General features: G+C 36.1%; 1 protein-coding gene across 6 annotated transcripts in view; it reads right to left on the reverse strand.

Moving 5' to 3' along the window:
* The window catches only part of LOC135680756 (uncharacterized), a 31,549-nt gene extending 16,977 nt beyond the window's left edge, over positions 1 to 14,572 (reverse strand). Inside the window, exons 1-8 of one of the 6 annotated variants that reach the window (XM_065194914.2) lie at positions 13,818 to 14,572; positions 5,123 to 5,272; positions 4,265 to 4,355; positions 3,867 to 3,953; positions 1,706 to 1,780; positions 1,285 to 1,400; positions 655 to 723; positions 359 to 413 (exon numbers count right to left, since the gene is read on the reverse strand). In XM_065194914.2, the coding sequence (XP_065050986.2) occupies positions 359 to 413; positions 655 to 723; positions 1,285 to 1,400; positions 1,706 to 1,780; positions 3,867 to 3,953; positions 4,265 to 4,355; positions 5,123 to 5,272; positions 13,818 to 14,188 (1,014 nt within the window). In that variant the 5' untranslated portion in view covers positions 14,189 to 14,572. The other 5 variants (XM_065194913.2, XM_065194916.2, XM_065194918.2 and 2 more) reach the window with 5 other exon arrangements.
* Positions 14,573 to 17,238: the final 2,666 nt, after the last annotated feature.

A 17,238-nucleotide genomic window follows, 5' to 3' on the forward strand; every position in this document is an offset into this window, starting at 1 on the left:
ACAAAGAGTTATAACGAATCGAGATTGAAACTACAACGTTGTAGCTCAAACAAAATTATATTCATTTAGCTTCCTATTATATTCATTATGTCTCTATTAATAACTGACTGAGTAAACTTTGTTGGATTTTAAAATGTATCAACCATCAACAATTGAAAATTTGCAAAAACAGTAGTCGAGGCGCGTATCACTTTTTCGAAAGAGCAAATGAGATTTTTTAGGATAATGTTTTGTCGGGATTTCGGGGGAAATTTTCTCAACAACAAATTGATTTTTGTCAAAGGCGCATGAGATTTTCATAGAATTATATGTCCCTTGCTATGAGTGGCACAAAACATCTAGTGAAAGAATGACTTACTTCTAAAGCTGCCCTCAAATCGTCATTTGTGTCGTGTAATTTTCTATTTGCTTCACTAAAAGAAAAAAAAATTAATCATCAGAATTGTAAATAATTTATAAAGGCCCACACAAAAGGAATTTATTTTAGCAATTCAAGAGCGAGTCTCTCAGGGTATCAAAAGGATACCAGTCGAAGTCAGAAAGCCATTCTTCTTAGCAAGAGTAACCAATACTTCCTTTTTATGATCTCTATTCCTTTGCAAAACAAGGAGATGAATGTAATACTTAAAAAAACACTAAACGTGACACACTTACTGTAAAAGTTGCAACTGTCTTGTCAAGCTCTCTTGTTCATGGACACAACGCAGGACTGTTTGCCTTTCCCTGTTCGGGAAAACATATGTTTAGATACACAAATGGAAAGTCAAAAAACGTTCTGTAGAATAGTAGTTACTGTAGTGCTAGAAATAACTCTAGAGAACAGAGAAAAGGGTAAGGACTCTGGAGAACAGAGAAAGATAGTACTTAAAAATTTACAATTTATTTCTATTTTGTGCATCCTTTGAGCAAACCAAAGATGGTTAAGATAGAAAGAGAAAGCAAAAAAGTTCTAGCCATTAAAATCTCTGAAAGAAAAGTAATCTAAATTCTTAAAAAAAATTTATCACTGGAAAAATTATTCTCTACTTTTGTTAACACCCCAAAAATTTGCTTCATGTATGTATGTACGAAGCATGGGGATAAAATTTCAATAAAAGTTTAAACAGATCCGGGACAGAAATTTTGTGATAGGGAGTTAAAAAAACGAAATTGTCATAAAAGATATCAGAACTGCATTATTAATTCAACAAAACAGTGCTGAAAATCTATCTGGAAATATCCTCTGCAGTAGGAGCTATTGCTCCTCTAAAACCAGGTTACTTTGGAAATGAAATGAGTAAATACCTTGATAGTCGCTCCCCTTGTTCGTCGTATTCGTTTTTCAGCTGAGCGATTTCTGTCCTGAACACAGCCATCTGCGTTTGACATTCTCGCAGCTTACTTCTTAATGCTTCGTTTTCCTACGAGAGAAACATGTTTTTATCATCATACCATTGAACCAATTCCATGAATATGATCAAACTTTCTCTTTCACGCCAGGTTGTGTATAGGGTCATTCCACTCTTATGCCAGTCTTTATCCTGCGAGTGATGACACTCCAGAATAAAAAGTATTTTCAAAACAATTAAAAAGAGTGGGGCAAGTAAAGAGGAAAATGTTGTGCCCTCCTTCCATTTACGCTTTCGTTTTATGCTTTCGATTACGTTGTGACTTTCCTTTCAAAAAAATATGAACTATAAAATGTAATTAAAAATAACAATCTTACCAAATCCTTTTCTTTTAAATCCTCTTCGCTTTCATTTTCTTTTGTTGTGGCCTGGCTGTTCATTCTTTCTTCAAGCTGAAAGACAAAATTAAAAGTTATTCTCACCTTAAATTTGAAATTAGTTTCAGACGTTAGGTACAGCCCAAAAAATTACAGAGAGCATTGTATATACTTGCTATCTATAGATTTTAAGACGAATCGAGAAAGGTGCTTCAAAAACAGGTTATTTTAAATTGGTCCAAAACACCACTTAGCTAGGACCAAAAGAGCCAAGAGAACTAGAGTTTAAAGATAGCTAATTCTGAATACAAGTGCCTCTTTGCTTTAGATCCAATCTTTGGAGCCAACAGCGAGATGAATCCTTCTCATTGCAAATTATCCTTTACTTATACTAAGTCTATGTCTGAACTTTCATCGACATTGGAATCCTTCCCTTTAGGCCCCTGCACAATTTGGCTGATACACGTAGGCTTAATTTGGCTTCTTCTGTCGATCAAAGCGCAGTCGAGATGGAACCACACAGGTACAGCTTTTGTGATACAGCAATCGCAAAGGGTCTTGGGCTGGTTATTGGAATCGTCATGCTCTAGAAACCGCTTTATGACCAATTTGCCTGACAATGACGTCATAGAAATTTGTATCAGAATACAAGAAACATTGGTCTAAAAAACAGATACCGATAAAGACAACCGAAGTTAATTGGATTGGCTGGGTTGTGAGCTTTGTTTCAAGCACTGGCATTATGTTTCATTGTGAAACACCTCTTGTTTCGCTGGATAGAAGTTGTATTGTCGAAAACAAATCACATTGATGTATAAAACCCAACCTCCACACCGCAGAGAGACGCGAGGTCAAAAGTTAGCATGGGAATGGATCTTTTAATGATCGAAGTTTCAAGAGCTAGCCACTTAAACCAGAAGAGATGATATAAATCTGATCGTATCACAGTTAATAAAGATGAAAACCAGCAAAGATTGAATAAGATTTATATCAGAACTTGAGTTGACCTTGCCTTCTAAGACTCAGATCTGATGACCTGTTTTGTCTGAAATTATGCGAATTATGAGAGATTGAGGCAGAGAAATACCAGGAGTATGAGAATAACAGAAAAATGTAAACACCCTTCTCCTGTATGGGGTTACAAGTAGCAAAAGCAAAAACTGAAACAAGAAAATAAAAATATTCTCATCCACAAGAGGCCCCTGAACATTTTTCTCAAAGCCTACACACGTTTAAATAATCTGGTTTCACAAAATAACGTTTAGAATGTGTAGCAAAACAACAAAATGCGCTGATCAAAACAGATGCACACTTTTTGATACAAAATTATCAAAACTTCAAAAGAGAGTAATTTCAAGACCTAAAATTATCAGAAGTTGAAAAATGTCAAAGACCCCTGTGCTTCATTCTATATAGATAACTTGAACAAAAGTTCTTTGTATGATTAACCACATTTGGATTTTTCGATGGATAAACATATCATTTATGAATTCAGCACTGTTTATATACCGATAAGCTGCCGGTTTACAAAATTAAATGAACATACATTTAAGTAACAAACATAACGTTTTTATTTAGTGATGCTAGATAAATTGTTTCTAGTGTCAATGTCACCCATTTCACCAATAGGGACAACATGCTGTCTGGACCTAGAACCTCTAATACAATTTAATGCAGTTCTAAGTAAGCAAAAACCCAGCTTTCTTTTGGTCCAAGCAGCGGTTTCACTAACATTTTGGTGATGTTTTTCAGCAATTAGTTCCGATACACGTTGGAAAAATTTCCTCATTTCAATGTTCATACCATTATTGCATGAGAAAATCAAAGGGGTAAAAGTTGATTTGGATTAATTTCTAAAACAGACCTACAATTCTCTCGGATCGACCGTAAAACAGTTATATTGGTTCTTGGTTATCACAAATGCCAATTTTTTTTCGATAATGGTAGTTGATTAATTGCTTTTTCAATTGATTATAAACAACTTAACATATTTTTTTTAACAAAAATAATCAGGCTTTGATTTGACTTTGGTTTTAGTGCATTAATATCAAGTCATTTGAAACTTGCCGGAATAACAAAAATGCACAATTAATTATTACTAAGGAAATAAAGCACAAAAGCACATAATGTAATGATGATAACTAACTGGAATAAATCTTACCTTTTCCTTTATTTCTTTCATTTCTCTGTCTTTTTCCTCGATTTTTATTTGCGCTTCCATTATTGCCCTTTCCGCTCTCCTTTTCTCCTAATTAAAGACAGCATCGTAAGGAAGATGAAACTATGGGAGGGGCAAGATGGCTTGAGAAAGAACAAAAACAAAAGGGATCGATTGGAAGTACAGGATTCCATTAGTTTCCTTAGAGAAGCACAAGCCCTCCCCCCCTCCCCCCAAGAACAATAGTAGATAGCCTTGTTTAATGCGAACAGATAAAAACTGTCAAATAAGAGCATACGTCATAAAAACTATTTATATTTATACAGCCCATCAAGACTTTGGGGCATCTTTACTTGGATAATAAAAACTTCTCTTGAACAAAGTATTCTATTACGCCTCACCTCTTCTCTTATCTTCTCTTCCAGCATTGTGATTTGTTGTTCCATCTCTTCTTCCAAGTTCCGTGCATTTTCCGAGTTCTTTTCAGTTGCCCTAACAATTCAAGATGGCGTTTTCAACTCGTTTTGAAACACAATGCTTTCAAATAAAACCATCAAATAATAGAAAGATTCTTTTAAAACAGATAGATTTGACTATAATTTTACTATGTGTACCATATAAAATGTAAGCCTCAGTAAGAACAAGTCAGGTTTTTCTCAAAACAAACCCTGTTTACTACAGGGGCAGAAACTGCGATGGTGGGGGAAGGGCAGAGCGCCAGAATTTGTCAAACTGTTACTTAAAACAAAGTTTTTAGTAAATTTTCAGTAAAATTTGCCATTTGTCCGCAGATCCTTGGAGCTTTTGCTTCCCCCCCCCCCTAACTAAAAAACTAATTCTCCCCACTGATAGAATACAGGAAAATTTGAGTGAATCAACTCAGCAAGAAACCATCGACAAGCCATGACAGTTTTATGATTTTGCACCACCCTTTCTTCCAGTTCAATGTTGGTATCTCGGCTACTAAAATACATACGTTTCAACTTTGAATAGGGGAAGGGGGAGTAGATATTTGACTATACATGCAACAGGTCTGTCCAAGGCCTAATTTGTGGGGCAAAGTCGTCCTTGTCTAGTTAAACTCAAGAATTTCAGTCACAAAAACATTTTGCTCCAATTCAGACAAATTTTACCCGTTACCCCCATCCGAACCTTCTCTAAAGAGCAAACGATATTTTTAAATAGAAATCGGTACAGTAAAGCACTTCAATTGTACTTGTAAGACATTTGCCGGACAGTTTGCCAAACATGCAACTTGCCTTCGAAGGGCTGTATCCAATCTTTCATTCTCTCTGTTCTTCTGTGACAGCGTGTCCGAAGTTGTTGTAATGAAACTCTCCAAGGCTTCAAGCAGCTTCGGATTTCCCATCTCATTTATAGCTTCGTATATGTCATCCAGGTACTCTTGTCTACAAGGGAAACGCCACATCACATACTACGGTACCTTTCCATCATATATCTTGACCATACGCAACCTCAATATTTACCATTAATGGGAGCTTATATGTTTCAAGATGTTACAAAACTACAAATATTATAACAGGCTGAATCGTAAATAGGCAGAAGCAATAACATGGCAGATAGGCAGAAACAAGAACATGGCTAAGGGTGATATGTCAAATTCACATTGCAAACATCTTTCATTTTGACATAATTTCGCAGAACAGAAAGCTATTAGCTCTCTCTAATCAGGAAATGAAGTGACCCCTTCATTTTGATACAAAAAGACAAGAATGTCTGTAAACTTTAAATTGAGCTCAAATCTCTTCCGCAGGCTTCCACGTTTTTCTCGACTATTCTAAAAGAGGTCCTAAGGAGACTATGGTTTGAAATGACCGAAGGCGCCACAGACACGAAGATAGAAGATTCAGAGGTACCAGAACTCTGAAACTGATGGCCTACTTTGGATAGAAATAGTGGCTATTCACAAGTCTACCGAGCCAGAAAACAGGCCCCTAAGTCAGCCACAATCGTCCCTTTGCCTCCTCTGGTTGCGGGGTGCTATATCAGATATAAATGATTAATGAAGGAGAGCACAAGCAGGGTCGTCATATCCGGGGACAAAAGGGGCACTGGCCGTCTCAAATTTTGGAGGGATGTCCCCTTCATACGTTTTTTCAGGGCTTTTGGGAAAAGTGCCTCTTCTTCTGAAATATAGTGCCACTTCCTATCTGTGCTCTACAATCTTTGAAATGAACCCCGGGTCTTTGAAACAGGAATGCTGCTTACAATGTAGGGACTAACGAAGATCTAATAAATTTTCATGTTCCTAGCCTCAGATGACCAAGTGACATATCAAACTGTTCTGAAAGTAGGATCTGGAAATTTTCTTATAGAATGACAGCTCTATCCTTTTCGAGATCTCATTAAAATCTTCAATATTGAGTGTCTTTCTTTATCTACTTTTTTTTAACCAAATACGATATTTTGGTTATAAAAATTTATTTGAAACTACGGTATTTTGAAAGGATTGTGATAACGAAAGTATTCTGTCTGATTACAAACAAAACGTTGTTGGTCTACTTTTAGGGAAACATTGAAATTAACTTATAAACAGTTTCAGATGACAGCAATGAAAAACCCCATGACCGTAAATCCTCGAATTAGCCCCCCTCGAAAAAGTCCCCTGACTCGAATAAGCCACCACCCAAGAACTACAAATTATCAATAAGCCTCCTTCGAATAAGCCCCCACTGCTACCGTATATTCTCGAATTGGACCCCTCCATTTGATGATTGTTGCCATCTGAGATTGCCTATGGCGTTTTATTGGATTAACACAACAAATTCATACTTTTGGTAGTAATTAATTATATTGGTTTGTGATAATCGAAAGAGAGGAAAAACATCAAATGACGAAACTTGTGTGGGTGGACCAAGATTTGTAAAAATTCTTTAGATCTGATATGGTTATTCTTAACATTATTTTTGGAACAGATAGGAATAACAATTTCAGCCATGTAAAATTCAGATGACTCACTTTTTTAAAAGAAAGAAATAGATAAATTTTGCTGACTGATCTTCGTTGTTTTTTTTTAAACATGAGACACGGGTGTTCTTAAAAATTTTTCTAATTTTAAAGGTGAACTGACACGCAAAACTATTTTTTGATATAATGCAGAAAACGATGCATGGAATCTTAATTTCAAGTTTTCGGTTAATTATTATTGTCCGTTTTGACGCAATTCTGCTCTAAATGTCATGAAATTATCGTTGAGTGTTCGACCATTGTCGGCATTTCATGTGACCCAGTGCGTGTGACGTCACAAACACCATGTTTTGATTCCTTGAATGGAAATCACGCATGAAAGTTCATCTTGTTCAGTTACTATTCGAGGAGATATACGTAGCCTTTGATCCAAGATACATGAAAATTCGAGGCTAATGAAATGTACGAAGGATATGTGCTGGCTGGTACTGCGTTATATTAGGAGGGAATTTATGTTTGGAAGGAATAGGTACTTTTAGCTGCTCGAAGAAATTCTCAATTCTCGCGGACGAATGTAAGAATCTTTTCATTTTATCATGAATCTAGCTTCTTTTTCGAATAAATTCAATATATTATTACTTCGATATACATCCATATAAATCTTAAACGTTATTTTATTTAGGGTTTGCAAACTCATCGGTTCACTCGAGTTACAGGAGGGCAGCGGCCTGGGAGTTGAAAATTTTACTAAGTTGTTATCCTGCAAAATAGCGAAGCGATCGTACCAGGTGCTTAACCTCTGAAAATCTTTCATGTGATTGAATAAAAAAAGGCCGAAAATGAGTGACTTTAATTCGAAATCTTTACTGCGTATATTGAAGTTAACCAGGATCAAAGACCGAGATTAACTTTTGGGGGGAGCGGGGAAGCCCTGATAAATAAGTCAAACAGCAGCCGTATTTAACAAAATCTAAGTATTTTACCCAGGTTTCCTGAAAATAAAAAATCTTGCCAATATTTTTATCGCTACCATTATTCGATATGTTGGCCCCCCACACACTGGGTCCTGCAAGACGGAGGAAGGGCCTCAAAGGCGTTGAATAATACGATATTCTTGCAAATCTTATTATGAACGGTTTGTAAAGGAGTCGTGATCTGTTTTCCTATCAGATTGTTGAAATGGAGCCAAAACCTACTCAATTAATGTATCGATGCTCATCCGCAAAGTCATGAAAGTACCACCATCCAGACTGCCGTGTTGTTCAAGTGATGTGAACATGGTGTTTGTGACGTCACGATTATGCGGAAGGCTCGGGCAAACTCGTCCGTGCTCGGGAAATGTTCGGTAGCTAACTTTGACGCTCAATAACTCGAAAACTGTGTTGAATATTAAAAAAATAATAATATACCAGGTATTTTTGCTCGATATGCTTTCATTTGAGGTCAAGTTAATTTTGCGTGTCAGTTCACCTTTAATAATGATTTTTCTACATTTGCGCATTATTTATTGTTTCTGCAACCACTAAAAACATTTTATCAAGACATTTTTAGTAGTACGGTTTCTCTGTTCGGTTATCATGAGAAAATATTTTTTAAGAAAATGTTTTTCTTCTTTTCTTTTCAAATCTGAGGCTGGGCACCTTGTGATGTTAAGATTTTTGGGACAAATCGCGCCTCGGTGTTCTTATAAAATTCGTTCTTTTAAAGAAAGAGTGCAAACACAGTGTAGATATAGGCACCGCGGAGCGTTGAGAAAAGTGAGGGGTCTAAAAAAGTGGGGGGGGGCTAAAACTGAATAAAAAGTGCCTTGCCTGGTGATTCATTGGTAAATTTTTGGCATTTTTGACAAAAGGTGGGGGGCTATAGCCCACAGCCCGCCCCCTTCTCCGCAGTGCCTTAGAATACATGTCGTACGTGATGTACTGGGCTATCGACTTCGCAACAAAATTTCCCACAAGTACAAAAGATTGTTTTTGAGAATGAATAATAAGAGTCATGACCATCACAAAACCGCAGCGAGGTTTAAAATAGGAAGTGTTGTCAATATCTCTTAAATGCTATATAAACGGTGATTTTCCTCCAACAAAAATAAATCACGCTTGTTTAGGTGTCTCTCGTTATTGCGAAATTTAGGCCAATACTTTACCCAGGCAGGTTAGCTACAACTGGACTTCTTGTTTTCATGAAAGGAAATTTCGTGGCTTGCTCCGATTCTGTGCTAGAGTTTTCCCAAGAACAGTCGTCTTTTTCTCCAATCCAGATTGGAAGTTCAAAAGTCATTTCTTGGTTGTTGAGGAATAGCTTTCTCGCTGCCCTTTTCGCTGACAAAGGGTACGGAGTATCCTTTCTGCGTGGTTTGTAGGAGCTGAATATCTCCTCATCATAGAAAGAGAGCTCGATCCCTCTCGAGATATCGTCAAAATCTTCAATATTCATTGTCTTTTTTATTTACTTTTGTTATCAAATACGATCCTATTTACATTTGGCTCTCAAGAGCTTCTAACAGTCCATTTGCTTGAGGTAAACAATGTTTGAGTGAATCCCCATGTGATTGTCGTCAAGAGCGAAACCATAGTCGTAAAACAACGCCGGGCTTTTGTTTTCGTGGATTAATGAAAGACATATTTCAAAGATGATCAGCTGAGTGAGGAAATCGGCTGAACGATTTGATTGGTTAGCTTGACAGAATACTGGATTCTGATTTGTCAAATTTACGTGGTGTCGTAAGCACCACAATAGCGGTAAAATTCAAAAAATTTCGCTCAAGATTTTTCTTCCTGATTGGGCAGACGGCACGCGCCGGACAGCCGACAAGACTCGAATAACAAAAAAAGATGAACGGTTAACCATTTGAGCCATGCTTATCACTGCTTGATATTCAAAAGGTTGTCAAAAGTTGCAATTTCGTGTATTTGAAATTTACGGGCTTTGTCCAATACCAACCGTCAAAGATTCCAGAGATATTTGCAACCCAATTTCAAGAAAAATAGCAGTTACCCTTATTTCTGAAACCCTTATGCTCGTTTTTAGATTATATTGGACAAACCCGCAATTTCTTTAAAAGAACAATTTCAGACAAATTTTTGTAGCAGGAGTGTCATAGTAGAAATAAGAGAATTTGTGGATTGTTCCTTTGTATATGATATTTTGCACAGAGAGGGGTTTTTCACGGGTATTCATATTCATAAAAAACTTGATCGTCGTATTTGCTATCCGATTCATAAACCCAACAATATACTTGGACACATTTTAAAAAACATAAGTGATTCACCTAGTAAATGTGTGCGTGTCGAACAAGACTTCGATTTAAGGGACAAATAAAGAGACAACTTCTGTGAAAACCCAGGGCACAGGTATTTAAAACAGCAAATGAGAAGATTGATAGCTGTAAGGTCTCGTTTCTATTATCCATTTCAAATTTTATCACCGTGCTCGAGCTGGCTCGCGACGAAGGCAAGAGTAGAATTGATCGCCTTCCTTGGCTCGGGTTGATTATTAGCGCTTTCAAACATGAAGAAGAGCCTGTGATGTCATTCCTCTTACTTCTGTTAAGGAGCTACTAAGGTGCATTATATCATCATCTAGTTTGCTTGAAAACTCAATGCCTTTTATATTATGACTTTTAGATGACGACTTTGCCGCTTCAACCATCTTTCGACTGCGTCCTTTTAAGATATCTCGGTTATACGGATCTTGCAATTTTTGGCATGCATTTTTCAAAAAATACTTATTTAATTTGATAGTGTGGCTAAAGTAAAGGATCGTCCTTAGGTTGAAGTCACACTGAAATCATTAAGGAGTTTTTTCTTGGGTAATTAGTGACATAGAGAGTGGATCAGATGTGAATAAGAGGGAAGGAGCGTACGAAGAAGAAGGGACACTTTTGCACATATTTTTAAATTGTGCAGCCATGCGAGAAGTAGGAACTGTTGTGGTATCTCTTCCCCTTCATTCGGTCTTAATCATTTCTTTTATAAATACGTCATACGTTCCCATATGGGATGCAAAGAGGAATAAGAAGAGCGGGGAGGGAGGAACATTCTCCTTTTCAAAGATGCTGCAAAAGTATTGTTCAAGAAGCAGACGATGATTCAATGGGATTCTGCCTCAGACTTCTTGCATTTGCTTAAGCCAGATATTCTAGTATGAATTCGACACGCAAAAGTATTGAATACATGCTAAATATTGATCACTTCTTATTAAACTTTGAGTCATAAACTTCAGTGAAATGTGCTGATTTCACAACTAGTGTTTGATGACGCGTTTTTGGTACCTGTTGCGGTTCCTGATGAAAAATCATACCCATCTATTTCTCTATTCATGTAGCAAATAAACACAGATTTGAATTTCAATAAAAGCCTATTAGAAGTTGCAGGTGTCTTATAGATTTTATATCGATTGCTCACTGCTGGTGGCGTGAAAAGGGATTTGTAAATTTTTAGTCATGCTAGTGATATCAAGCGGCTTGTAGGAGCATCTAAGCACAGGGTGTCCTTTCTAAATGCCGTTTGGTGACTCAGCGTCCATTTTCATTTATAATCATGCTCTATCATATTCAAGAAAAGAACAATTTATATATATATATAAATGATATTATGCTTTCATTAGAAAGACAAACTTTCACTTTGCGCTGTTTCTGCATATTGTTTCTGGTAAGTATACTATCCAAAGACATCAACAAACCTTAGAAACAGGCATAAGCTAATACAAGCAAGTTTGTCTGACCCCTCAATACCCAGGTTATGCATGCCATATTTGTTAATTTGCCACCCCCAAATAAATGCATACTTTTAGAATTACTGAGCACGTATTGTCTATTTTGATTGACATACTGGAAAAGAAGAAGCTGCAAGATATCCTAATTATAGGATGATTGATTTGACCAGAAGTTATGTCTCACTTATAGGTTTCTTGAACTATGCTCGTCTTAACTGGTATTACGGCATATCATAAGGGTTGTGAAGAAGAGAGAACCCTTCAAAAAAAGAAGTGGACACATTATGATAGAACTTAAAGAGTAAGCAGCTGATTAATCGATAGAGCAACCACATAATAAAGGTTTATTTAGCACGGACCATCCAAATAATTCTTAAAAAAGAAATAAAAGAACATGCTTTCACTGATTTTCCGATTTATAGGTTTATTGGCATGGAGTTAATTTGTCCAACTCCTAGGAGGCTTGTACAAGGTAAATTTTGAAGACATCTTTTTTCAGACAGTTTTCTTCCGTCTTTGAAGATTAGGATTATATACAGTACCCGAGAATTATTTATGAAAAGATAACCCAAATGATGAAACTGAAGAAGCAATATAAGCATATAACGAGTAAGTAATTTAATATGGTTGAAATGAATAATGGATGAGTATAAAAACCCTTAATAAAAGTTTTTATCATTTAGCAAATTTGTATGGTATTTTATTATACTTGAACCAACTGAAAGCATTAGTTGGGCTGATCCTGGCCTAGGTTAAGAGTGCAATTATGACTGCACTAAATAATTTTTCTTCCTTCTAACAATAGTAAACGCTTTTGGGTTGGTTTCGAGCAAACAAATTGCTCAGGGATCGAAGATTGTCATAAATACTAGATTATTAGCTTGTGACTTATTCATCACAATTTAAACTTTCAAAGCTGAATAAACACAGTGTGCAAACTTTCAGCTTCTACATCTGAACAATGGAAAACATTTGAGTAATGGTAACTATGGAGTCCATACTTTGATCACAAAACTTTGATCTTTCAATTTCTTATTTAGCCTGGTCTTACTTTAATGTCTTAGTCCTATTTAAAACTTTGATATTTCAATGCCGTATGGCAATTGTGGACTATAACTTTCGTGAATGACTTTTTCTAGACAAAAAAATAAACCATTTGTCACTGTCTCCATTTCTATGATTATTGAGTCTTTTTCTTAAAAACGAAGGAAAAGTTTAGACGCATTGTATGCAAAACATAGAAAATTAGTATCTAGTAGGACTGCTTGGGGAAATGAAAGGGTTGCAAATGAAGATGAAGTTCTGCATGGTATTACAGGATTAAGGCCTAACGTGCTTTACGTAGGTCTGATCAAGTGAAGACAAATCTCTAAATCACATGGAGCTACACAAACACATACAATAATTTGGTCCCATAGTTTGGTGCAAAGTGTTTGTGTACCACGATCAGAGTGTTATGCTGAATAGCATGAAGCATTTTACAGGACTAGATGATTCTCAATGACTCCTAACTGGATTGGTGTCTAACCTTATCAATGTATAGGGTAATACAATGCTACTTATGCTAGTGTTAGATTGCAACAAAGCAGGGGTAGCAAGGGGGACAGAGGGGGCCTGGGCCTACCAATCTTCTAGAGGGTCCCAAAACCAAAAAGTTTGCAGATCGTACAGAGTTTGAAAATGTGCACATATTGCCTGTTAACCCTCTCTCCCATGACTGTGTTGGTTTATGTTTGTGCATTCTTCTTTAAGTTATTCCATACGAGTGATTCGATTGTCATTTTCTTGATGAAGCTAGATTAATTACAAAATAATCGTTTGAATGGTAATTGCCTTTGGTGGTTTGAATGGAGCAAAAGAACCCTCTTTAAAAGGTTTTCAATATGCAGGAAAAGAGAGCAAATAAATATGCTTCATTCCACGCTCGTGATAGAACATTTGGACGGTAATTATGATAGGCTAATTCTTCCTCTAGATTGTTATGATTAGAGGCGATAGCAAAAGTATTATAGAGGAAGATTATTTTGTAAACCAGTTGAAGATGTGCTAAATGAAGAAGATCTTGTGCATGAAGAAGAAAGCAGGTCGTATTTGAAATAAAACATGGAAAAGGAATAACACAAAAAATTTCACCTAATATTAACAGCGAGAGATTGAGCCGGTAAAAGTAAATAGACAAGTGTAAAATGCGCACAGACAAGTACCTTTGCATTGTACGAGTACTATTGAAAGTTTCAAGAGAAGAAGATAAGCTAATTGCCCAGGTGATAAAACAGAACTTCGAAGGAAAGGAAACAAAGTTTTTCTTACCCGCAAATCATTTTTGACTTCAATGTAACTTTTCCTCGATCAAATGTAAATTGCCTAGGCCGCGTCCTATCACTGGTTTTCACATCTGAATTCTTCTTAACGTTCTCATCGTCGCCCTGACTGCTGTCTAAATCAGATTCTTTTTCAAGATGCGCGGCAAGACTTTTAAACTTGTTGAAATTCTCAGTAAACTCCTCGATTGATATTCGGCCATCTTCATCGACATCGAACTGCTCGAATATTTCTCGTAAGTCCTCGGGATCTAGATCGACAACTGCGGCGAGTTCATGCCGATCGATAAACCCACTCGCATCTAAGTCACAGGCTTCGAAAAGCTCCTTCACGTCTCCTTGTTGAATATCGAGTGACATTTCAAAAGCAAAAGTTTTCCACTTTTCTCAATGCAAACCCGTCACATTCGCTCTATCTGAAAACTTTGTAAACAATCCAATTACGCAAATCATTCTGCTATTCAAAAGCACCGAAATTCACCGCTGTTTCTACATATCGTTAAACTTCTGCGTTTAACATACGTTTGCCATACATGATAACTCTCATAATATATCTGAGAATTAATTAACAACCATAATTATAGCTGTGCGATCTCTCAATCATGCTTATTGCCAATAAAGTCGGCCATAGAACAGCTGTGCTATTTCTGACTCGCAAAGGCCTGCGTCTATTGGATGGCTGCCTCGAGCCTGCGTATTTGAATGGACAGTACCGTATAAACATATAGCGTCATAGTCATTGATTTCCAATAGCTATGAAATGGCTTCCTTGTTACCGGCTCGCAGGTACTTCGTGTGTGTGATTCTGTTGTACCCGCAGACAATGCGCGGGAGCGGCTAGAAAAAGACAATAAGTTGTATTGTAACACAATGATGAATTCGCAACAACAAGGAAAAAGAAATGTGCATATTTTGTATATCAAGGTATTCTATAACGGCATCAATCCAGGCAAGGCTTTCATCCCATCAGCAATGAAAAGGCGTGTTTATTTGTAATGAGGCACATTTGTTGAGTTGCACATTGCACAACAGCGATATATTTTATAGCTCAATGCAGAAGTTCTGAAATCGTGCAGCACGTGTGGTAAGAAGTAACAACAATCTAAAAAAGGATTAAACTTTAAAAAGCATTGTTTCTCTGATCGATTGAATATTTTCTAAATCTAAAACCCAGATTATATAACATGTCTGTATCATAAAATTACAAGTGCAGACTAAGATTATACTTCAAACCAGCTAGAGTTGTCATGTTTTTTTAATGAAATGAATAAGAATCGTTGTATTGCGAAAATAAATACTAGGTTATGAAGTATGAAAAGAGCACTACCTTTTGTGAAAATTATATGTCACAGTAACATTGTTCTTATCAAATCCAACAGTTACAAAAATAAAAATAAAAACGAAACACAACTCTACAGCCATTGCATTATTGCCTCCAGCATGTCAGAATTTTTTTGAACGTACATTTAGAAGTAGAATTTCTAAACTCATAGTCATTTCACTTTGCTCTTCATTCCCCATTAATAATCTCACAAAAGTGATTTCAATCTTCTTTACTGATCACGGATAAAATATGAGTTGACTTTCTTAAGCCTTAAGCTTCTTTCGCCTTAAGCTTTTTTAATTCTTAAGCTTTCTTTATCTTTGTCCCCATTCCAAAAATTGTTTTTTTGTCTTTTCTTTACTCGAGATCGTAGAAGAATTCACAACATCAGTATGATTTTGGGTCAAAATGCCCCCCTGTTTGGAAACATCTTTTCATCTTTGTAGGTGGGTGAATAAGCACGGGCATTAGATTTTGATGACTAAATTAAGCTAAAGCAGCCAACTTTTTGTCTAGCTTTAGTAAGAGAGCACAGATCTGCATATAATTAGCAAAGGACGACTAAAAATGGGATGTTTCATGCTCCTAATGGTCCACCACGTACCGGATAAAACTTTTCCTTTTGCTCAACCATTTTACAGTAGTCACCACTTTCCGAATACATGGTGACTCAATTCACAGAAACAAATACAATCAGGTGGTATTTAGATATCTTATCGCGAGATTTTCTGATCCACTATCTATCTCCTCGCTGAGTCAGGAGCTATTGTTTCTAAAAGTCACAAGTCAGATATTTTTCCGATTATTACAGAAAACCCAAAATGAATGGACCTCTTATAAGCCATTGCAAATGCAACATAAATCCATTGGTAGTCAGAGGTTTAGTTTTTGACCAATATTGATACTCACAGGCATTAAATTTTTGATTGCAGATTCGTTTGCTTGCATATTATTATTTCTTGTCAATATAAACAAGTGTCCAGTAGACAAAACAAACTTACATAGAGTACTAACAATAATTTTGAAAAATAAAAACAGAATAGGCCTACTCTGTTATAAGAATGTAGCCCAAATTAGGTTTTGATCCCAATTATATGAGAAATGCATAAATAAATGCCAAATTTTGATACTGCTTACCAAATATTGTATTATTGCGGCAGCAAAAGATTCCAAAACGATCGATGAAGCAAGGAAAGCAGAAGCTAAAACTTTTGTTAAGAATTGGCTTCTGTTGACGTCATTTAATATTTTGGCGCCGCGAAGAGATTCAAAACGAGGCCTAAAGTTGTTTAAAATGTCATTCAGTTTTAAAAGTAATTTCTAACATGGTAGCCTGCAGTTGGAATTTTCTCTGTTATGCCAACTTACAAAAAATATCGATCTTAAACAGAAATTTATTTGTAACTAGAATATTAGGCTTGCAAAAAAATTCCAGTGAGCATTTTAGGCCCGCTTGAAATGCAGTTTCATTTTAGGTCCGCTAGAAATGCAGTTTCATTTTAGGTCCGCTAGAAATGCCGTCCTCCTATAATAAAGTCGTCCCGAGAACATTGATCTGCAAATAGTTGCACAAATAGTCTAAAATAATTAGACGTAGATAGAGACGTTACTATTGGACTAAAATTGGGAAACTATTTGCCTCATTTGATCATTATGTTCTCATAACGATCCAACATGATTGCTTCAAATTAACTTGATAAACAACTGTTAAGAGGAAGCAGTGGGCTAGATAATTGCCATTTTGAGATAAAACGGCATTCAATTTAAAGTTAATTGCATAGTTACAAATGAACGCCCTAATTTCGTTACTATTACAAAGTAAATAGTCTATTTAATTTCTATTTTTATTAGCTTTTGTTGCTTGAAAGCGCATTTACAAATTAAAATGAGATTTTCCTACTTTTGAAATGACAGTTCTGTAAACAATCGTTGCAACAAAGGTATCTAATCTTTAATGCTTTTGCTACGCGCAAACGATTGATTTTGTTTCCGATTGAAAATGACGTCATTTCAATCAAGTTAGACGTTAAAAATTCGCCTGAATTCAAAAGGAACTCGGTATTTGCATAATCACGAACATATTCTA

Source organism: Rhopilema esculentum, chromosome 18 (genome assembly GCF_057945365.1).
Source record: "Rhopilema esculentum isolate cy_ngs chromosome 18, ASM5794536v1, whole genome shotgun sequence".
Classification (NCBI taxonomy): domain Eukaryota; kingdom Metazoa; phylum Cnidaria; class Scyphozoa; order Rhizostomeae; family Rhizostomatidae; genus Rhopilema; species Rhopilema esculentum.